The sequence below is a fragment of the Callorhinus ursinus genome, unplaced genomic scaffold (genome assembly GCF_003265705.2).
Source record: "Callorhinus ursinus isolate GAN/ISIS: 27379988/994484 unplaced genomic scaffold, GSC_fseal_2.0 scaffold12, whole genome shotgun sequence".
NCBI classification, from domain to species: domain Eukaryota; kingdom Metazoa; phylum Chordata; class Mammalia; order Carnivora; family Otariidae; genus Callorhinus; species Callorhinus ursinus.
In genome coordinates, this window is record NW_027397074.1 from 28,320,730 (window position 1) to 28,345,040 (window position 24,311).

At 34.9% G+C, this 24,311-nt stretch overlaps 1 protein-coding gene across 4 annotated transcripts in view; it reads left to right on the forward strand.

The window, feature by feature from the left end:
- PHF14 (PHD finger protein 14) overlaps positions 1–21,335 on the forward strand; it is a 200,073-nt gene extending 178,738 nt beyond the window's left edge. For 3 of the 4 annotated variants that reach the window (XR_012380230.1, XM_073898886.1, XM_025872959.2), the window contains one exon: positions 21,134–21,335. Coding sequence is in view for 2 of the 4 variants with exons in the window: in XM_073898886.1 (XP_073754987.1) it covers positions 21,134–21,208 (75 nt within the window). In the remaining 2 variants the exon portion in view is untranslated. Of the gene's footprint in view, positions 1–20,665; positions 20,863–21,133 lie in introns of all 4 variants that reach the window. The other variant, XR_012380231.1, reaches the window with a different exon arrangement.
- Positions 21,336–24,311: the final 2,976 nt, after the last annotated feature.

The window sequence follows — 24,311 nt, forward strand, 5'->3', positions numbered from 1 at the left end:
CTGAAGCCCTTTGAGTATTCCTTCCCCATCCCTTTCCCCTTCCTTTCTTTTTTTTTTTTTTAAAGATTTTATTTATTTATTTGAGAGAGAGAATGAGAGACAGAGAGCACGAGAGGGAGGAGGGTCAGAGGGAGAAGCAGACTCCCCGCCGAGCAGGGAGTCCGATGCGGGACTCGATCCCAGGACTCCAGGATCATGACCCGAGTCGAAGGCAGCCGCCCAACCGAGCCACCCAGGCGCCCCTCCCCTTCCTTTCTTTTTACCAGATGTGACCATATTAATCATTCTCTGGTATGTTTTTATATTTTAACATTTTATATGAATGGCATATTATGGATCTTCTACAACTTGCAGTTTACTTTCAACAGTACATTTTACACATTTATATTAAAGTTTCTTAATAGTCAAATATTTAGCTCAAAAACTAGCTTCCTACACTTAAAACATACCAACTAAAGTCAAAGTGGTAACACATATACCACTATTATTTAATCTTTTTTTGGATATATTAGCCAACACAATTAGACAAGAGAAAGACACAGTGTAAAATTGTAAAAGAGGAGTTAAAACCATTCCTATTTGTGTTTACCCAGATATACCCAGAGAATCAACTGAAACACCATTACAAACAATAAGAGAATACAATGAGAACTTCTATTGATAATATTAGGAAAATCAACAGTAGATAATAAAACAATATAGATTATTCAAGACAACCCTAAATTCTGTATCCACATTCTTTTAATTACCTCCCTAAATTTCAAGAGTGATCAAAGCAAGAAAACTTTCCACTGTGTATATTTCCAAGAAGAGCAAATCAATATATAAGCAGTTCACATTCAAGAGATAAATTAGATATCAAGATGTTATAACAGATTTCTATGGTCTTTTCCAGACCACTCTTCTCTACTAAGAGCTGTAAGATTTTAGAGATAGGAAGTACCTTACACTTAGAGGATGGATCATTTGTTCTTTTTAGGCTGCTGAAAGAATCCCCAGGATCCCGTGGCTAATTAATAGTAGGGCTGGAATTAGAATTCAGGTCTCCTAAGTTGCTGTCTGGAACTGTCTTTCATGATGAGTATTGACTGCAATGAAGCAATATGATTTTAAATAAAATGTTGGCGACATTGTGTGTGTATACATAATCTGTGAACTGAATTGATCTTATACTGAAAAACAGTTGTGTGATGTTCATGCCCAAGACATCTACATGCGCACAGTGGACAATATCTAGGATTTGGTGTCAGATAAACCTATTTGAATCCTCCTTTGGCACTTACTATTAATGTGATTTGGGGAAAGGCACCCATGACCTCTTAGTCTTGGTTTCCTTACCTGCAAAATGGGAAAAAAACTAACCTCAAAACCTAACCAGAATAAAAATGATCAGTTTTGCTTCCTTTTCTAACTACAATTTTAGTATTTCAATACAAATGATAATCGTTATGCTAAGAATTACTTAAACTTACAATATAGAAATGTTTTCTGTTTGTTGATTAATCTACAAATGTGCATACTATGTGCCAGGTTCCGTTCTAGGAAGTGGAGAAACAGCGTATCTATCCTGTTGGATCTTAATTTCCAACAGGGACAGACAATAAACCATTAACAAGTAATTTCAAATTTTGATGTAGCAGAAAAAACACAGGAAAGGGATACAAAGTGTGTGGGAGCACACTTTCTTAGACAAAGTAGTCAGGAGAGTCCCTCTCCTAACGTGGTGACATTCCTGCTGAGACCTGAATGGTCTGAAGGAGCCACTTAGGTACTCATCTGTGGAAGAGAATGCCCAGGCGTAGAGAACAAGAGCGAGGCCCTTACAGTACAAGTGAGTGCAACGTGCACGTGCACCAGGAAGACTTCCATATTACTATGTAGGCCACGGTGGATATTCTGTTTGCAATGAGAAGCCATTGAAGGGTTTAAAAATTTAAGTAATATGATCTGATTTTGAGTTTTATGCTTGTTTTTTGTTGCAATATAGACAAAGTAGAAGGATAGGTAAGATGCAAATAGGAAATAAGGGAAAAGGCTGTTGCAAGAGTCCATATCAGGAATGAGGGTGTCTTGAAGACCTTTTGTAGTAGTGGGAATAGGAAGTATGATATACTTAAGAGTATGTTACAGTTCAGAGTGAGGGCAGGTTGATAGGTAAATATGGGAATCTGAGTGCCGAAGGAGCAGCTAGTTTGGTGCATAAAGTTAGAGAACTCATTGACTAAGACCTGTATGACAGAAGTAAACTAAGCATACAGAATCAGATGCAGAGGAAACACCACCGTTTGTCTAGAAATCAGAGGCAAGATGAGCATGTTTGGAGCCAGGTAAACAAGTTGGAAAAGTGTACAGATGAAGCTAGAAAGGTGAGAGGGACCAGATGATATCAGACTTTATAGGCCATGGCAAGGAGTTTGGATTCTACTCTAAATACAGGGCTTTTAAGGAGGACTTCGTTCTAGGGTGAGATGTGATGTCATCTGTGTCTTACAGAGATGGCTGTCTTTACGGAAAATAGTTTTTACAAGTATAAAGTGGAAGCAAGAAGTCTGATTAGGAAGCTGTTGGAGTAATCCAGGCAAGAAATAGGATATCCTGGACTAAGATGGTAACGATGGAGATGGAAAACACTGGACAGACTTTAGATACCCCTTGGTGATAGACAGCAGGCCATGTGTGTGAAATTAAGGAATGACTCCTAGAGTTTGGGTTTGAGCAATTGGGTGAATTGCAGACCAAGAGAGAGATAAAACTTTTGCAGGGGGTGGGAGGGTTGATAGTGGTTGAGAAAGAAGAATCAAGAATTTGGCTTTTAGGGGTGCCTTGGTGGCTCAGTCGGTTAAGTGTCTGACTCTTGGTTTCAGCTCAGGTCATGATCTCAGGGTCATGAGACTGAGCCCCGTGTCGGGCTCCATGCTGGGTGTGGAACCTGCTTAAGATTCTCTCTCGTCTTCCCCTCTCCCTTTGATCCTCTTCCCCCTTGACCCTCCCCTCCGCATGCAAGCTCTCCAAAAAAAAAAAAAAAAAAAGATAAAGAATTTGGCTTTGTGCATGGTATGTTTGAGGCGCCTATTAAAAGTTCACTGAAGGCATCAAGTAGCAGTGGGTATATGAGCTTAAAGCATGGATATATATGTCAGTGCTGAAGATATAAATTGGAGAGTCATCATAAAATAGGTGGAATTTGAGGCTCTTCAGAGCCATCTCCAGATAAGGTTATCAAAGGATAACAGAGTTCTACAGACAGCAATAAAATGAGGAAAACGCTGAGAACTAGGAGAAGAAATTTAAGAAAGATGTCAGTGTTGTATTGGTAAGGATGCTTTAACTGCAAGTAACAGAAAACCCAACTACTTGATTTCATACCCTGTATTTCAGAATTGAGAAGATTAGGTGGTTATAGGACTACTTAAAGAAGATATTTTATCTTCTGGAATTATCAGTGTGTTTACTTTTGGCATTAAGCTTGTCTCTCCGTGATCACACGATGGCTTTTGGAGCTCCAAGTATTATGTCCTCACATAAGAATACATAAAGGCAAGCCAAAGGAAGTGATCCCTGTCTTGTGTGTGGGGTTTTTGTTGTTTTTGTTTGTTTAAAGAGTAAGGAATACTTCCCCAGAAGTTCCCAGTAGGTTTCTCCCCATAGTTTATCTAGAATCAGTCCATGTTTTTAAACCCCAGTGGGGTCTATCACGACAGTCAAACACATTTTTAAAAACTAATAAATTTAACCTGGTTATTTTTATGGAATTTACCTTGCAATGAGGACTCATTCCTGTGGCATGCACTATTTATTCAAATAATATATTTATAATAAGGAATAATCATATTTGCCATGTGTTTATACAGGCCTCACAAATATATTGTCCATTATAGTATATCTGTATAATATCTGTGTATGTACACAGGTAAAAGAAAAACAAAATTTAAATATTACTTAAGGGAGGTGAATTAAATTACTTTTAGCTTCTCTTCCAAGATTCTGTATTTCTAAAAATTAAAAAATTTAGCTGTAAGATTATGGCCTATTTTTTTGAATGATATGCCTAAAAGTTTAAGTCAGTTCTATAAGAACTATACTTGTGTAACCTCTACAGATTATTCATTGTTCTTATGTATTGGACCTATCTAGATCCCAAGATTATTTTCATTTCAGTTGGACTACACAATAGGATTGTTGCTTTACTCTGGGAGAAAAGCATTAGTTTACATTCATTTACAGTCACAACATCATGTAGACTATAAGGTAAATCTGGGAGGAACTTCAGTCAAAAATGATAATCAAAGGTCCTTGTAATTTTGAAAAATTATTTATTTTGCTTCTCCTTAATTATTACTATTTTTGAATGATTATCTTTGGGAGTAATCATTCACCTAATTAACAGTTTATTCTTTTATTACTATTGCTTTGAGTCTGGTAATACAAACAATTGAAATTGCAAGATCAAAAAATTAAAGAGACACAAATGGAATAGATTTCTACTTAATATCATAATGATGGAGATTTAGCTAAGTACTGTTTTTGAAAAGGATCCCCACTACTTAACAGCATATTAGTAGGCCATTGATGATTAAACTCTGTCATAAAGTCGACCCTGGAAGGAAGCAGGAATAAAGCTTATTGAATGCCTTCTGTGGGCCAGTATCTGTGCTTGTCTCCTCACATTTTATTTGATTTAATACCTTTAGCCATTAGTAACAGTTATTATTATTTTACAGAGTAGGGAAACAAGGTTCAGAAAGAGTAAGCAGTTCTTTTTTCAGAGTTTCATAGCTTTGGATAGTGTCTATGTCAAAGTTAGAATTATATATCCACTACTACCCAATTGCATAGAAGAAACAGGACACATATAAAAGTACATCCAAATAACCATCTGTGCAAAGTGTATAATGCTAGAACCAGAAGATGCTAGAACCAGTATTGTCTTCCTTTTCATGTCACTTCCTACTCTTTTCCTCTCTCTTACTGGACTTCAGCTGGTTTCACCTTCTCACTGTTTTCCTTATCTGGAATGCTCATCCCTTCATTCTTTAATTCTACTCCTTCTTATCCTTCAGATCTCAATGTATTTGTCATTTTCAGGAGGGTGGAGAGCTTCCCAGAAACTTTCAGATGCTTTTAATAGAAGAATATTCTATTCTTTTAATAGAATAGCACTATTCTTTCACTGAACATATCATAATTGCAATTATATAGTTACTCCCGTGATCAATTGTTTTAGTCACAGATTACAAGCTCCATAAAGCAGGGACTATGTCTAATAGATCATAATTTTTGAGCACCTAGCACAATACTTGATACATAGTTAATAATCAGAGAGGGATACATAGATGGCTTATATAGCTCTCCAACTATCTTTTTTTCAAATAGGATATTTGAAAATGTCATTGTATGAATTATTTTTTGTCATGTCCTATAGCCTAGATTATGGAATACTGAGAAATACTTTATACTTACAGAATAACTAGTTGGTCATAGAGAAATATTAAGTAAGTGAGTGCATTTTTAGGCAAGCTTTCTAAATGATTTGGTACTTGCCAAGAGCCTACTTTTTTGAACGTATCACTGCATGGTTTTCATTATGGTAACAGTTTAAAACATTTAATCTTTTTCTTAAAAAAGCAAAATAGTAGCTAAGCGGTAATCTACAGATTCAAGATATGGAAATGTGGCTCTTATTTTTGACACTGATTATGAAATACTGCCATTAGAGAATTTTTTTGCATGGAATTTTCTAAAATAGTATTTTTAATTTTTCTTGAAGCAAAATCAGTGTTTTAATCCATGAAAAATTAATGTGCCATAGGAGATGTGTTACTTGGACATCTAATGAGCTATTAATTTCCAATAAAACTGTCAAGATTAATGGGTTCACTCTGGGGAAAATAGTATTCAACTTGAAAAAGATATTTGAGGCAACTTAATCTATTCACTTGGGAGTAAAGTTTTTTAAAATTCACTTTCTAAACATAAGTCTATTTCTGAAAGATGTCCTTGAAGTTGAATTTATCTTAATAGAAAAACAGTGTAAGTTACATTGAGAAATATTTGTTTTAAAGGTTACAATACTAATCTTTGGGCACAAGGGAAGGTTTATTATTTTGATGACATAATCCAACTCTGTAGGATATTAATCATTAAAAAAATACTCATGTATTATCGTGGTTCAGTTTTCTTCTCTTCACATTTATATGTCTGATGTACTTTCTTCATTGCATTGTAATTATATGCATGCCTGTCTACCAAAATGGAATATGAACTCCTCTAGGCAGCAAGACCTTTTTATTCATCTTTGTTATTTCCAACACCTTGCCTAGTGTCTAACACATGGTCATTGTTCATTAAATTTTTGTGAGAGAATAAAAGGAAGGATTCTAGGAATAGAATTTACTTCAAAAGTTAAGATCATCTTAAAAAAATAATGTTTAATATGAGTCAATGGACAAAATATATTCCAGACTCTTCTAAAATGTGAAGATTTAATCAATACAATCAAGTCTATCATTGGGTTACCAAAAAAAATGAATAGATAGATCAATTGATCAATCTTTAGGTTTTGGCTTACTAACATTTTTACTTTGTTTTGACATTTGTACCCTATTAAGTCAGTCTCAGGTCAAATGATATTTTTTTGGAGAAATTTCTTTTGTTAAACAAGAGTACCTCTCTTCCTCTAGATAACAGTCAGACATCATTTTTGAAGGCTCTGATTAAAGGTTACTGAAATAACATGTCAGTATTAATAAGAACATCTGCTACCCAAAAAACTATCAAATGAAATAAAAACAAGTCATATTTTACCATATTACAGTTGAATATTGTTCTAATGGTTCTTAAACTGCATGAATCAGGAAAACATGACAATGAACTTCATGTGCCAAACACTATTCTGTATTACTGTATGATTTTACTAGCACTTTTTTTTACTAAAAGCACTACTTTATAGTGTAGAGTTCATATCATAGAAATGCCAGAACCTCTTTATGTAGAATTCTGATTACCTTTGCATACTACTTTGGTGAGAAACTTTACAGTATTTTAACCAAAGTATTCTTATTTCTAAATCATCCTAACAAAGATTCTGTTTATTTGCTTATCTCTTTTTGCTTTTTGTGTTGAGATAACTTTAGATTTTAGGAGTTGTAAAAATTGTATGGAGAGTATGCAGTATCCAGCTTCAAGGTAACATCTTAAATGAACATAGGACAATTATCAAACCTAAACCCTAGTATTATAGTAGTTTTAAGTAAACTATACAATTTATTTGGATTTTACCAGGTTTGCCACTAATGTCCCTTTTTCTGGTCCAGAATCCCGTATTTCATTTTGTCATGGATCCTCCAGTTTGTGGCAATTACTTACTCTCTCCTTGCCTTTCAAAATCTTGACACTTTTGAAGAGTATTATTCATTTATTTTGTAGGATATCCTTCAATCTGGGTTTGTCTGGTATTTTCTTATGATTAGATTGAGGCTACCACAGACCAGAGGTGATGCTCCTTCACCTCCTGACAGAAAATAGGATGTCAGTATGTATTACTAGTGAGGTTAACCTTGCTTACTCAAGTTAAGTTAGTGTTTTTCAGGTTTCTCCACTGTAAAATTACTGTTTTTCTTTTAATGATGTAGTTTTAAATCATTTGAGTTTGGAAGACAGTTTGGGGAGTTGTTTTAAATCACTAGAAAACCTAGTGAAGAAATTGGTTTCATGTATTTTTCTATCTAGTGCTCAGTATTTTCATATATATAATGGAGGATTAGATAAGATCTAATAATCTTTCAGCTTTAATATTCTGGAACTTAATTACCCTGAGGAGAACTGAAGTGAGTTAAGAGATGTCCCATACATATCATAGTTGTTTTACAAATTAGCCTCAAGTCCATCTTTGAATTTGATGTAGCTTTTGAGATAAATACTTCAACAACTTCCTGCTTAACAAGGGCATTATATATTTAAAACAACTTAAATTGAGACAGTTTATAAACTCCTAACTGCAGATCTACTATCTAGACATTTTAATACTTAGATATGAAATTATTTCTTAGTCTAAAAATTGTCAGTTTAAAACATTTACATTGTCTAGCCTCAGAAACAGTAACATTAAAAGAATTTTAGTGAAATACTGTCAGCTTACTTTTTTATCTTAATACAAACTATAGTTTTCACTTTGATAAATTCCATTCGGTGAAATCAAGTTTTGTAAATAACAGCAAATTATGTAGATAATATAATTTTCATTAAGGGAGTTTTTGGTACCTTTTACTTTTTGAATGTCTTCTACGTAGCTTTAAAGTAATATTAAGGTTGTAACGTTGCCATTTATGTAAATTCTATTTTTCTTTGACAGTGATTTGATACATATGAGCTATAACTATCCTTTCTTTAGAATGTCAGAATTCAGCAAAGGAAATATAAAATGTATATTCTTTCTCTCTCCCTTTTAAAGGGCCAGAGATTTTTCTAATGGCAGTATAGAAGTTAGTTTTGGTAAAAAGTAACCTTAGGGCCTTACTAAACAAAAAAAAATTTTCTTTTTATAAAGTGTCTTTTAAATCTATGTTGCATTAAACTCCTCATTGTATTGTGAAGGTTAAACAAAATGATGTCACACCCTGTTAAAGAAGGCACTCTTGTAGTGGCCAATTCCAGTATCATGGTTATTATTTATGTTAATGAATAAATAAATATGCTATATATAAGTATTTTCCAGCTTTTATAACAGGTTCAGTTATTACTGAATCATTTCTGGTCATAGTAAACAATGCATGTATCTCTGAAAATTTTAATGAGCCAATCACTGATTTTTTTTTTTTTTAATCCAACATGGAAATCTCTTGACTACTATACTTTGGTGATCACCGTATCTCATATCTTGCATATTTCAACATTTTTAGACACTATTTTTATCTCATTTTAATTTGAAAGAAATTTTTTAAACCCCTGGGAATTTAAATGTGTTATATTTAGGGTATGTGTTATATTTAGGGTAAAAAATAAAACTGTGTAAAATTAGAAATGTCTCTTCTCCTTGAGTATCTGTGGGGAAAGTAGAAATTTATATGTAGTGTATTTAAATATTAGCACCTTTGGGATTTTTGAAATGTTACATTTAATGACTAGTAGACAATTTACATAAAAATATTTTCTGAAGAACCTCTTTAAATATATCTTAGTATATTATAAACTTTAATATATATTGAGCTTGTGAATGTTCTACCTGGAGGGTAGAAATTTGGCAGAGTAGGAGGATCCTGAGTTCACTATGAATACACTAAGGAAACAACTACATGTAATGCAACACACTCTGAAAACGACCTGAAGACTGGCAGAACAGATCTTCCACAGCTAAAGACATAAAGAGAAGGCCACATTGAGAAGTGCTGGAGAGACAGAGACATGGTCAGAACCCAAAAACCACCAGTGTGGCAACCCACAAGTGAGAGGGATATCACGGGCACAGAAGACTGGGGGGATCAAGCCCCACATAAGGTACCCCCATTCCTGGGGATCTGCACTGGGAAGACAAGCCCTCATAAGGTCTTTGAAAATCAGCAGGACTTAACTCCAGGAGAGCCAGAGGGCTTATAAGAAACTTGAGTCACAGTTCTTAAAAGATTAGCATGCTATATCACTGAGTTATGAGGATTTATTGACTAAATGGGTACCAAAGAGGCAGGGATCTGCAGGAGCTTTCTCCAGGAACAGAATGGTTGGTGGGCACCATTTACTTACTCCCCATCAGCCTAGCTGGCCAGAGGCTTGTGGGAGCCAGTTCTGACCTCTACCTTGATAGGCCCACTGCCCCACCCCAACCTTACCCCTATGGACCTGCCCTACCCACCCTGGCAGGTACTCCTCCAAAGTGTCTTGCACCCCACCACACCCAGCAGGCAGCTTCATTTGGGACCAGCATTCCCCCGCCCCACAGCAACTACTGCCCTGCCACACCTGGCAGGCAGCCCTGTCCTGGACCAGCACTCTTCCAGAGCAGCTCCTGCCCTAGGGAGAGGGGAAGATAGCCCCACTCAGCAGCAACACTCAGAGTTGTTTAGCTGGTTCTCTCAGCCAGCTGCATGGTGAAGTCATGCCCACCAGTGCACCCACATAGTCACAGCTGGTCATTGCAGAAAGGCAGGCTGAGGGCAGCCCTCCTTACCAGTGTGCCCACAGTAGTTGTAGCTGGTCATTGCTGACAGCTGGGCTGCAAGCAAGTCCTGCCCAGCAGCATACCCATTCCTGCCCCAGCCACAACAGGAGTGCATGTGCAGCCCACACAGGGGACACCCCTGGAGCACCTGGCTTTAGTGACCAGAAGGAGCTGTGCTACTGGGCATCTCAGGATGCCTTCTACATAAGGCCACTACTTTGGAGACCAGGAGATGTAGCTGACATACCTAATAGATAGAAACAAACTCAGAGAGTCTGATAAAATGAGGAGACAGAGGAATGTGTTCCAAATGAAAGAACAAGACAAAAACCCCAGAAAAGACCTAAAAGAAATGAAGATAAACTGCCTAATAAAGAGTTCAAAGTAATGGTCATAAAGACACTCACCAGACATGAGAGAAAAGTGGATGAACTCAGTGAGAACTTCAACAAAGAGAAAGAAAATGTATATATATATATACAGAGCTGAAGAATACAATACTGAAATGAAAAATATACTAGAGGGACTCAACAGCTGATTAGAGGATACAGAATAGATCAGCAATCTGGAAGACAGTGTAGTGGAAAGCAACCAAGCTTGAACAGCAAAAAGAAAAAAAAAAAGAATTTTTAAAAATGAGGATAGGTTAAATGATCTCTAGAACAACACTAAACAGTTAATGGACCAATGAAGAAATCAAAGAGGAAATTAAAAATAACCTGAAGACAAATGAAAAAAGAAACCTAATGGTTTAAAATCTTTGGGATGCAGTGAAAGCAGATCTAAGAGGGAAGTTGAGTGATACAGGCCTACCTCAAGAAACGAGAAGAATCTTAAATAAACAACCTAACTTTATGCCATAATAAGGAACTAGGAAAAGAATACATAAGCTCAAACTTAGTAGAAGGAAGGAAATAATAACGATTAGAGCAGAAATAAATGAAAGAGACACTAAAAACAATAGAAAAAAAATCAATGAAACTAAGGGCTAATTCTTTGAAAAGATAACAAAAATTGATAAACTTTTAGCCAAACTCATCAAGAAAAGAGAGGACTCAAAATCTGAAATGAAAGAGAAGTTGCAACCAACTCTATAGAAATACAAAGGATTACAAAAGACTACCATGAAAAATTATATGCCAATGATTGGATAAAGCAGAAGAAATGGATAAATCCCTGCAAATGTAGTCTTTCAAGAGTGGATCAGAAAGAAAGAGAAATGGTAATAGAATTGAATCCATAATCAAAAACTCCTAACAAATAAAAGTGCAGGACCAAATGGCTTTATAAGTGAGTTCTACCAAATATCAAAGTAGAATTAATACATATTATTCTCAAACTATTCCAAAAATCAGAAGAGGAAGGAATGCTTCCAGATCCCTCTATGATGCCAGCATTACAATGATTAAAACCAGACAAAGACACTACAAAAAGGAAAATTACAGACCAATATCCCTGATGGACATAGATTCAAAAATACACTAAAAGGATCATTTACCAATATCAAATGGGATTCATTTCAGGGATGCAGGGATGGTTCAATCAACATTATATAGCACATTTGACAAAATTAAGGATAAAAATTACATGATTATCTCAACAGATGCAGATAAAGTATTTGACAAAATTCAACATCCACTCATGATAAAACCTCAACAAAGTAGGGAAATGGGAACATACCTCAACATAATAAAGGCTATATATGACAGATCCACAGCTAATATCATACTCAACCGTGAAAAGCTGAAAGCTTTTCCTCTTAAGATCAGGAACAAGACAAGGATGTCTACTCTTAGCACTTTATTCAACATAGTACTGGAAATCCCAGCCACAGCTATATGATGAAAAAAGACATAAAAGGCATCCAACTAAAGGCACTCACATTTACAGATGACCTGATACTATATATAGAAAACCCTAAAGACGCCACCAATAAACTCTTAGAATAAATGAATTCAGTAAAGTTGCAGAATATAAAACTAATATGCAGAAATCTGTTGTGTTTTCATAAACTAGTAACAAATTAGCAGAAAGAGAGATTAAGAAAACAATCCCATTTATAATTGCATCAAACACAATAAAATACCTAGGAGTAAACTGAACAACAAAAAACCAAAAAGGTAAAAGACCTATACTTTGAGGACTATAACATACTGATGAAAGAAATCGAAGATGACACAAATGGAAAGATATACCATGGTCATCAGTTGGAAGAATTAATGTTAAAATGTCCATCCTACCCAAAGCAACCTACAGATACAATCTATATCAAAATACCAATAGTATTTTTCACAGAAGTAGAACAAATAATCCTAAAAATCAGTATGAGACCACAAAAGCCTTCAAATAGCCAAAGCAGGGACACCTGGGTGGCTCAGTTGGTTAAGTGTCTTCCTTCAGCTCAGGTCATGATCCCTGAGTCCTGGGATCGAGTCCCACATTGGGCTCCCTGCTCAGTGGGGAGTCTGCTTCTCCCTCTGCCCCTCCCTCTCCACTCCTGCTCGCTTGCTCTCTCAAAAATAAATAAAATCTTTTTAAAAAAGTAGCCAAAGCAATCTTAAGAAAGAATAGAGGTGGAGGTATCACAACCCCACATTTCAAATTATACTACAAAGCTATAGTAATCAAAACAGTATAGTACTGACACAGACAGAGACACATAAATCAATGAAACAGAATAGAGAGCCCAGAAATAAATCCATGATCATATGGTTAGTCTTCAACAAAGGAAGCAAGAATATGCAATGGGAAAAACAGTCTCTTCAACGAACAGTGTTGGGAAGACTGGACAGCTACATGGAAAAGAATGAAACTGGACCACTTTCTTACATCATATAAAAGAATAAACTCAAAATGGATTAAAGACCTAAATGTGAGACCTGAAACCATAAAAATTCTAAAAGAGAGCACAGGGAGTAATTTCTCAGATATAAGCTGTAGCAACATTTTTCTAGATAGGTCTCCTACAGCAAGGGAAACTAAAGGAAAAATAAACTATTGGGACTGCATCAAAATAAAAATAGGTTGCACAACAAAGGAAACAATCAACAAAGACAACCTCCTGAATGGGAGAAGATATTTGCAAATGATAAGGGGTTAATAAAAAATATATATATACATACTCAGTACAAAACAAAACAAACAACAAAAAATCCAATTAAGAAATGGGCAGAGGACCTGAATAGACATTTTACCAAAGAAGATATACAGATGGCCAATAGATACATGAAAAGATGTTCAACATCACTGATCATCGTGGAAATGCTAATCAAAACCACAAAGAGATACCACCAACTATCAAAAAGTAACAGTTGGCAAGGATGTGAAGAAAAAGGAACCTGTACACTGTTGGGAATGTAAATTGGTGCAGCCACTATGGAAAAGAGCATGGGGTTTCCTCCAAAAGTTAAAAATAGAAAAACCATACAACACAGTAATTCTACTTCTGGGTATTTACAAAGAGAAAAGAATTTAAAAAGATACATGTACGTCTCTATTTATTGCGGCATTATTTACATTAGCCAAGATATGGAAGCAACCTTAGTGTGCCTGGATAGCTGAATGGATAAAGAAGTTGTGGTATATATACACAGTGGAATATTACCCAGCCATAAGAAAGGAATGAAGTTTTGCCTCTTGTAATAACATGGATGGACCTAGAGGGTATTATGCTAAGTCAGACAGTGAAAGATAAATACCGTTATGATTTTACTTCTTTGTAGAAACTAAAAAACAACAGATGAACACACAAAAAATTCAAACAGACTCCTAAACAGAACAGACTGATAACTGCCAGAGGGGAGGGGTGTAGGGGAATGACAAAATAGGTGAAGGGGACAAAGAGGTACAAAGTTTCTGTTATAAAATAATAGGGGATGAAAATTACAGAATAGGGAATATAGTAAATATTTTAGTAATTTTGTATGGTGACAGATGGTAACTATACTTATGGTGAGCACTGGGTATGTATATAATTATCAAGTCACTATGTTGTACGCTTGAAACTAAAATACTATGTCAACTATGCTTCAATTAAAATAAGTAAATAAAAACAAATAATGTACTACATTATTTTTCTATAATCATTGCTGACTACATTCCAACTTACCAACCTAAATTCTTCAAGCCAACTAATATCTTTTAAAGCAAAAATGGGGGCACCTGGGTGACTCAGTTGGTTGAGTGCCAACTCTTGATTTAGGCCTGGGTCATGATCTCAGTCCTGAGATCAAGTCCCATGTTGGGCTCCGTGCTCAGTGGGGAGTCTGCTTCAGAATCTCTCTCTTTCTCCCCCTGCACCTCCCCCTGCTCACACATGTCCTCTCTCTCTTTCAAAATAAATAAGTCTATCAATCAATAAATAAAGCAATAATGTTATAAATAAAGGTGAGTTATCAAGGTGGGGGCTTCTAATGTAGAATCTAGCATACACTTCTATGCTTATTTCCCAAATATTAGACTTCTACTAGAGAAGGAGAATTTTTTTTTTTATCTTCAAGACCATAAGTTCCACCTGTAAAGAATAGTGGTATTCTTAGCCCTAGAAGGTTCATATCTTAAACATATCTGAAATACCCAAAAATTCAGTTTACGGAAGTTGTGCTTTTTTCTGTTTATGGGAAGATACAGGATACAAGCTTATAGAATTGGGTTTATGCTTATTAAGAGTCTACCCTAGCTCACATTTACCATTCGTCACTCATTTCCTTTCCTTTCTTTTATCCTACTTATTTTGCCCGACTCTCACCTTCCACTTACTGATCTTCATTTCCTTTACTATAAATACACCCTTCTCTAGATGGTTGTGCCAGTCCTTAGGGCCTTTCTTCCCAGAGAGATTTCCAAATTATATATGGGAAATACAGTGTTTTATTTTTTAACTTTCCCATTTCCATGCTGCCAGAAGCAACCACCAAGTAAAATGTGACAAGAGGAACTAAAGACTTAGAAAAGCAAACCCACTCCACTAAATCTGCTTCAAAATCACGAATTGGAGATAAGGGCCCAACAAATGAAATAGAACTGTGCATATATTCTTATACATGAAATTAGATATTCATGACTGCCCTTTTATCCATCTTACTTGCTATTAAAATAAAGAGTATGATTTTATAATTTTAAATAAAGGGAAATTTCCTTTATGATTTCTTGTTTGAATCACTAAGTAGAGAGAAAAGGTAGAAATTTACAAAATAGCTCCATTCTGTGTAATGACATGTGTTTGAGCTAGGTTTACTAAGAACTTCCCAAGTTACTTTAATTTTATAACATAGCCTAGACTTTCTAATTAAATATGCAACTTCTGTCTTAGAAAAAAAAACCATCATATGCTTTTAACAGTATATTTAATTAAGCATTTCTTGTAAGTTCATTTCAGTATCTATCATAGCCCACTAAAGTTGGAATTCAGTTGTAAAATGGTAGATAAATTGCCTTTTGTATTAAATGAAATAAGAATCTCAAATATGCAAAGTCAGGAATTTAACTGTGGCCTTCAATTGCTTATTCAATGCATTGGAAAACTGAATGCAGAAGTACAGAAAAAAAAAGCCAAAGGTTGTTAAATGTAGCACATCACACACATCTTGCACTTTACTTAATGATCCAAGTGTTTATTACTATGAAGTAAATGCACCATTTAAAGAATTATGGTGGAATTGTAAAACATTAAAAACTCTAATTAATTTTAGCCTGAAGCATGCAGCGTGCCCATTTTGCCTAAAACATTTTCATTATCATCAGTGTTTTTCAGTTATTAAGATAAATTTTTTCCTCATTGTGCAGCACTGGCATATTTTCTGTATTAAAAGCACAATCTTAAATGCTGTTGAGAATTATATCTGGAATATGCTTTAAGTGAATAAAAAAGTTTTTTTGACCACAGATTTGAACAGTATATATTGCTTTTCGACACCTATTCTATAACTAACATAACAGGTTAGGTGTACATAGTTTTTTGCCTGAAGATAAACATAGCTGTATATATATATATGCTTATTATCTGTATGCTTATGTATATTAACATAAGCGTACAGATCATGTGAATCTAACTACAATAGTTCTTCTCTGGCCAAAGGAATATTTAAAATCTAAAGATTATATATGAAAATGGAAATAAGTTAGTGCTTAGCTGCACCTTCTTGCTTCATTTTATTGTTCTACTACCACGTATCTTTCTGGTATGAATAGCAAATTCAGTGAAGTAAAGACAACTGAAACCATTCTCTTTGTAAACAATGACCTCCATTATGCTTACTTATTTCTGGAAATAGTTCAAGTGGCCAGATTATAGAGGGATTTATTAAAAGAAAGCTTATATTCTTTGTTTGCAAAAATAATCCATGCTCAGAGTGGAAAAGTAAGAAAACACATGAAACAAGAGAATAAAAATTAAGAACACCATTATGAACATTACAAAAGGAATTGTAAGTAGAACAATGAAAAGCAAACTCTTTTAGTTGTATATTTTCAGTGTAGGCAGCTATAGGTGCCTTGAAATTTTTTTCCACATAAAATCTTTGCACATACATGATACTTATTTTGGATTTAGAAAACTTTCATTGAGTTGCCATTTTTTTATCTTATTTTGAAATAACTTTAGACTTATAGAAAAATTGCATAAAATACACAGATAATTGCCATTTGCCCTGCATCCAGCTTGCTGTAGTGTTACCAGGCGCTCTAACCAAAGTAAATTACTGAAACCAGGAAATTAACATCAAGACAATACTATTTACTAGTGCATAGACCATATTTAAATTTTGCCAGTTTTCCCACTAATATCCTTTTTATGGTGCAGGATCCCACCACTGTCTTTAGTCATCATGTTCCCTTAGTCTTCTCCCATCTGTGATAGTCTAGGCTTTGTATTTTCTTTCATGACCTTGACAGTTTTGAAGACTAATGTTCGATTATTTTACAGAGTGTTTATGTGGCATTTTCTCTTGATTAGACTGAGGTTATGCATTTTTAGGAAAGATACCACAGACCAGAGTTGTGCCCTTTTTAGCATATCAGAGTAAAAAGTTAGTGTAAATATATATTGCTAGTGATGTAAACCTTGATCACTTGGGTATGGCGGTATCTGACAGCTATCTGCACTATAAAGGTACTCAAAGTCATCTTTAAACGTATAAAGAATCAATAGAGAAAGTTGTCCCCTTGTATAATACTACTTTGAAAGAAGTCATTTACAATTTGGCTGTCTCTAGGGTAAAGGCAGAGTCATCTGTACACAGACTAATTTGAGTCCAAATATTACATAAGCAGTAGAAATTCCAGCTGCTAAAATAATTGCCCTTTATTTGGAGTTATCTCCTAAGAAAAAGGGAAAGCAGGATGGATAGATTTGATTAATTGGCATCAGTTCTTTGAACTATTATGAGAACTAAGGCAATTTTGTAAATAAGGAAAATTGAGAGTGCCTCTGTTCCAATTGATGGGGGAAGCTTGAATAGCATTTAAGCAAAATCTTGCAAGTTTTATCCATTGATAAGAGGGATTTAGTTTAGATAAGAATGGTAGTGTTTTTACTGATTTCTCTGTTAGAATAACTTACAGTCTTACATTGCCACCTAGAGCATTAGACCATAATCCCATGGTCTATATATGCCTAGAAATGATCATTGTCCTTACTACAAGAACGCTGTCACTGTCAAAAGAGCAAGAAGGCTAAAGAACCACCTTAGTTATTTGGAGTTAGGAGTAGTTGTTTTGTGAGTGGGTATTCTTGAAATTCCACATGTAACTAGCAGGTCTGCAAGATTGTTACAAACAACATGTTTTCTGGAGTATGAATTAACAAGCTTCAAAGTTAAGAGGTAAACCTGTCTACACTTTCCAGTGGCCCCAAAGGGTACATTTTCTTGCTGGCTGCTTCAGAACACTTCATGAAACAAATGTCAAAATTGTCAGGACTGTCACTAAGAAAATGATCCATGTAGCAAGGGTCTTCTTTCACTGGGAAACAAACAGATGTCTTACCTCAGCACAGAGTAACAAAAACCTGCCATTTATCAGAAGAAATTTTTGCCTGCCCTTAATATCTAGTAGTGAAGAAATACTTTGATAAAAGGTTCCCGTCTTTGCAGTTTCATTCATTATGCAATCATTTGTCAATATTTGTTTTGCTGCCTGAGCTATTTTTATGATTTTATTAATCTTAATTGCTTATAAAATTCTCAAATTGACCTGTAATGTTAGAAACACAAATTAGCACTTCCAAAAAAACCAAAAAAACAAAACAAAAGCAAAGCAACCTCTAAAATCCTTTCTGGAGCTTGATTATGTCTAATTCTAATGTTTTTATTTATAATGATAAAATCTGTTACTGTTATTTTCATTTTTCTGATGATCTACTATAGCAATTACAGTGTGTTTATACTTTAGCAGTTAGGGTTAAATGCCTTTTCCTCCCCTTCATAAACCTTTTTCTCGTCCAAATCACAGTTATCCTTGTACAAAGGAAAAAAGAGATTGGATCTTATTACCTATGGCAATGGTTTAAAGGCATAGAAAGGCAAGATATTGTAAGACATGTCTTCAGCATAAAGAAAAATGTGGAACAGTTCTTCACCTGTCCTGAACAGGCGGCAATGTTACAAGAGACACGTATTTATAAATTAAGCAGTTGAACCTTGAATAATGCAGTGGGGTTAGGGGTGCCAACAACCTGCATGTGACTTTTGACTCACCCAAAATTTAACTAACAGCCTACCACTGACCAGAAGCCTTAGTGGTAACATAAAGAGTTGATTAACACATATTTTGTTATGCGTATGATATACTATATTCTTATAAAGTAAGCTAGAGATGTTGAGAAAATCAGAAGGAAGAGAAAATACATTTACAGTACTGTACTGTATTTATTGAAAAATATTTGTGTATAAGTGCACCTGCATAGTTCAATCCTGTGTTGTTCAAGGGTCAACTGTATATACTTTATTACTAAGAAAAATTCAACAAAAAGACTGGCATTACAAGAATTTTAGTTAAATATGCAAGTAAAGTTTATAGATGCTTCCTATTATTATTAAGCCTTTACATTTCCATTCTGACTTAGAGTATTATTGAAGGCTGCTGGGGAAAGTGAGAGAACCAAGCTCATGAAACCAGTACGTCATATCAGTGTGGGGACTTCGACTGTCCACATGATAAAGGTTCCAGTCCTGTCCTTCAGATTAAAGCATATGAGCTTGATAATGGCCATTTTGGCTAATGTTGCTTCAAACATTTTTGTTTTTAGTACTGTCCTGGAAAGTGTAAGATTTTTAGAAGTGTGACTCTTGGATAAGGAAGAATATTACGCTTTTCCAAGTTACATTAGTTTAGGCAGACTTCTCTTTTATTCATTTTTTATCCCACTGTTTCACATAATTCAGAAATCATTTATTGTACTCCAACTATATACTAAATGTGCCCTGTTGACAGTAAGAGTATAATAAAAAAAAAATAAAGCCCTGCCTTGAGGAACTTATAAATTCAGTGCTACCTAGCAAAAAATTCTTGCCACCTTTACCTGCTGATTTAACACTTCCTGTCAGTGTCTCACCCAAAGACTACAGTGGAAACTATAGAGCAAGATTTGGTTTTTATTGGGATCTCATCAAAATGTAATCTCTAGAAACTCTTGTCCAAAAGTGGAAACTACCTGTTCAAGAGTCAATTGAACATAGTATCTCTGTTCAAAAGAGATAAATTGGAAAAAAAAAAAAATGAAACAACATACAGTGGCTATTATACTTAGAAAAATATGTTAAAATTGCATTGCCAAATGATACTCAAAACCCCATCTCTTCTATGCCACATATTTATAAATGGCCCATGTTGGATGATAATATTGATAATTTCTCCACTTTTCTGGTATTGACAAAGTCTAAATCACAGATGCTGGTGAACTTTGGGAGAGACCAAGTGTATAAAGGAAGCTTTCTCCACCTTAATGTTTACAGGCAAGGATGTGGTTTTTCATGGGAAACAAATATATATGCCTTGATTTGCATTTACTTAATAACGTTAATTTACTAAACAGAGCTCAATTATTTAATTGAATTGAATTTGGTTTTATATGATTCAGAGATAGAGGGCGATGTATTTGGTGATACTGATATTGTTGTTGTCTAGAGATACTTAAATTGCTACTCATGCTTTAATTCAATAGAAGAGACAATGCTTAACTTCAGTTAATAAAAATGAAAGATCTCAAATTAGAAATATTAGGAAAGCAAGACTGCTTTATACTTGGTATTGTTGAAGGAACATAGATGATGAAATGGGTTACAAATTCTAAGATGAAATACTTCTCCAGACTCTTCATTATTTATACTTTGGAGGTCACCATAATATTGAACACAAGATGCACTTCATTCCTATGGAGACCGACATTATGAAGTCACTTCATTTATTCACCATGTTCCACAGGAACCTGCTGTGAATTATGAAGCCACCACTTAGAATTGAAACTGTAGAAGATTGTAAGCATTCGATAGCCTGACATGCCCATGTTTCCTATTTTAGAGCTGACTGATCTTCAGAAAACATATGGTGGTACAAGTAATTGGAAAATTGGCAGACATGTCAAGAAAGCATGCTAGATGAGACAAAAACACCATGCTGGAACACATAAAGTGTCTCAGAAGTTAAATTTATTTTTATCAAACAGTGAAGTAAAAATACCTGATTCACCTCCTAAAAAGGACACTTTTTACGGGCAAGTGTTTTCAAAAGTAATTTTTAGGTCATTAATAAAATAAGTTGCTTTTAAAAACATATAGAAAACTTCAGTCAATGTGTAGTGTAAAAGAAAACCCACTGTAAACATTTAAATGTTACATAATTTTACCATATTGTTTCTAGCCTTTTTTCCAGGATTACCAGAATCACAATAGCTAATTCTTCAGAGAATAGAATTAAAATGTATTAAGTACAGCTGATAAAAATGCCCTAAAGTTTATATTTTAATGTTTTCTAAAATTTATTTCACAGGAAGATGAAAATGAAGCTGAAAGAAAAAATATATCTCAGGAGCTCAGCATGGAACAGAAAAATCCAAAGAAATAAAGGATTTTCTGTAGTGTTTTGAAAAGTTTGCAACTTATGTAGTAGCAGATAAAATTTCTAATTGTAAAATGTTAAATTGTAAAATCTAATTTGCAAAATGTTCTCAATAAAGTCGTTGAAAATGAAATAGGACCTTGCATTTGGAATTTGTATGTTTTCTAAAGCAATTTAAACTTTTACATAAAAGACCTTTAAAATACTATATTTAATTCTGAACTGAAATCTGAGAATAGAGACAGAATTTTCTCTTATCTATAACCTGTAATCTGTAAGTATTAATACATCTGGATGGCCTTAACACAATTCCAACTATTAATATCGAGAAAAACCAACATAGTTCAGAAATGAACAGGGAACACTTGCATGCAGAAACACTTAAAATCACAGTGCCACAAGATGAAATACCATTTCGTGATTTCATCAACTTATGTATGACATACTACTCTAGGATTGCAGGTAAAGGCTAATAATTTAATATTCTCTGCTGCAGAAGTAGTACCATGATTTTTATCATAAAATATCAGCTAAGGACCTACTATTTACTGTGCCCTACACACTCTTCCTGGACATTTCAAGAACAGTTCCCAGCTGTATTTCTTTGGCTTAGGAATTTTCTAAAATTCCTTTGATACCTATCTTTATCAGAGAGAGTTCTCATAACAAGACATTTTACTTCCCCTGCTGATTCTAATTCTTTAGCTATCATTTGCCAACTTATAGCAGGAGCAACGAAACTACTTCCTCTTTGCAGAGCCAAATGTTTTTGGGACATGTCTTTATTGGATTATTTAAGGCAGAGTTTCTTAAAATGAGAAGCGGAACTTTGGAGGGTTTGTAAGAGAATGTCAGCATACAACTTCTTTCCTGTGAGAATGAAATCTGTGTACTTGCCCTGGAGCCATAGTTTTATCACATGCATCTGACGAGCTCAATAAAGGTGGGACAGTGGGACGTGCTGACAGTTACCATACAGTGAACCCAAATGGGAAAAACTACAAGTAGGCAAGATTGAAAATTCACTGATACATAGCCTCAAATAATGTAACTGTGGATATCAGGAAAACGGTCATATCCCACATATTGGACTCCTTGGATGAATTTTGGGACAAAGACTTAGAGGCGAATGCCTGAGAAAGGCAGGTTAGAGTCTAAAGAGGGCCTTGGCAATAAGCAAATATAAAAATTAATTTGACCTCTTTCCCCATTTTTTTCTCTTTGAGTTAGATATCCGTCTATTTCAAAATACCCAAATTCACATAAATTAGAATTACATTAGTAGGGTCACTTTCGAAAAGCAGCAATGATAACATGATTCATACCATAGGTAGCATTTATTATATTTATTATGTTGCAGGTACTGTGCTAAATGCTTACAGTACATTATGCCACTAATCATCCCTGTTAACATATAAGATGGTTACTATTTTCCCATTTTTCCAGCGATCAATCTGAGGTTTAGATGGGAAATAAAGTTATGTAGCTTGTAACTGGCAAAGCAAGACTTCAAACCCAAGCAGTCTCACCCCAGAATATCACATTTAATTACTGTGGAAATACCTATTAACTACCATACCCCTTTCAATCCACCGTCTTCCCCCAAAATGGACAGTCTTGCTTGTTAGCACCTCACTCATCACTTGCTACTTCTTTAGTTATTTCTCCTCCCCAGCTACTCAGTCATGCTTAATTTATTTTGAAAACTTTGGCTTTAGTGAAGTAAGTGAAACAGTTTCAACTACCATTCCACCTGCTCCAAAACAGGAGAGTCTGCTTTATCTTATACATTGAAATACAATGAAACAAGTGTAATAAAATCACTTTTTTTGGCTTTTTCAGTAAACTGTTTATTCAATTGTTAGTACACTGCCATCTCATCTCTTACTACTTTCATTCCTAAAATAAGTTGGTGAATAGTATGAGAGGCACAGTTACACTCAGCCACCGGACAGGCATTTTAAATATATATATATATATATGTTAAAGTGATACCTTTAATCATTTGAAACCCCAATTTTCCTTTTTAAAAAGGATGTACAGCTCAATAAATTTTGGCAAATGTATATATCTATGTGATCACCACTCCATGATAAAAAATTTTTTAGGGCACCTGGGTGGCTCAGTTGGTTAAGCGACTGCTTTCGGCTCAGGTCATGATCCTGGAGTCCCGGGATCGAGTCCTGCATTGGGCTCCCTGCTCGGCAGGGAGTCTGCTTCTCCCTCTGACCCTCTTCCCTCTCGTGCTCTCTCTCATTCTCTCTCTCTCAAATAAATAAAATCTTTAAAAAAAAATTTGTTTTTAAAAAAACATACTCCTTGGTTTAGGACAGTAAGTGATAAAGTAGTATCACTGTAAATTTCCTTTAGGGATAATTTACCATACGAATTTTTCAAATTTTTAGGGTCCATAAATTCATGCCATCAATACATACACATAAATCCTGTTGTCACCCTACAAGGCTGCCCACATTATGCAACTGATTATATTAGTCACTTTATTTGAATCAGATTATGCATATTTTATATTTTTTAATATTTTATAGAATATTACATATCGTATTAGCTCAGGCTGCCATAACAAAATACCCCAGGCTGGGTGGCTTAAACAAGAGAGATCTATCTTTTCATAGTTCTGGAGGCTGCAAGTCCCAGGTTTTAGTTTCTGGTGAGGACTCTTCCTGGCTTACAGATGGTGGCCTCACTGCATCCTCACATGGGCTTTTCTTGGTGCATGCATGAGGCAAGAGAACAGGCAAGCCCTCTGGTCTCTCTTATAAGGACACTAATCCTAATCATCAGGTTTCTAACCTTATGACCTCATTTAACCTTAATTACTTCCTTATTCCAAATACAGCCATACTGGGGGGCTAGAGCTTCAGCATATGAATAGGGGGGCTTGGGGGAGACACAATCAGTCCATAACACATTATTTAAGTAAGTCCAAGTGCCTCTGTTAATAACTATTCTAACTTAAAAAGCACTAGAGCAAACTCCCAATGAAATGTCTATGACAGTATGGATTATATATACTTATAACTACTATTCCACCTGCTCTGAAACATGAGAATTCTGCTTTATCTTCTGTACACTGAGTTATGGTGGAACA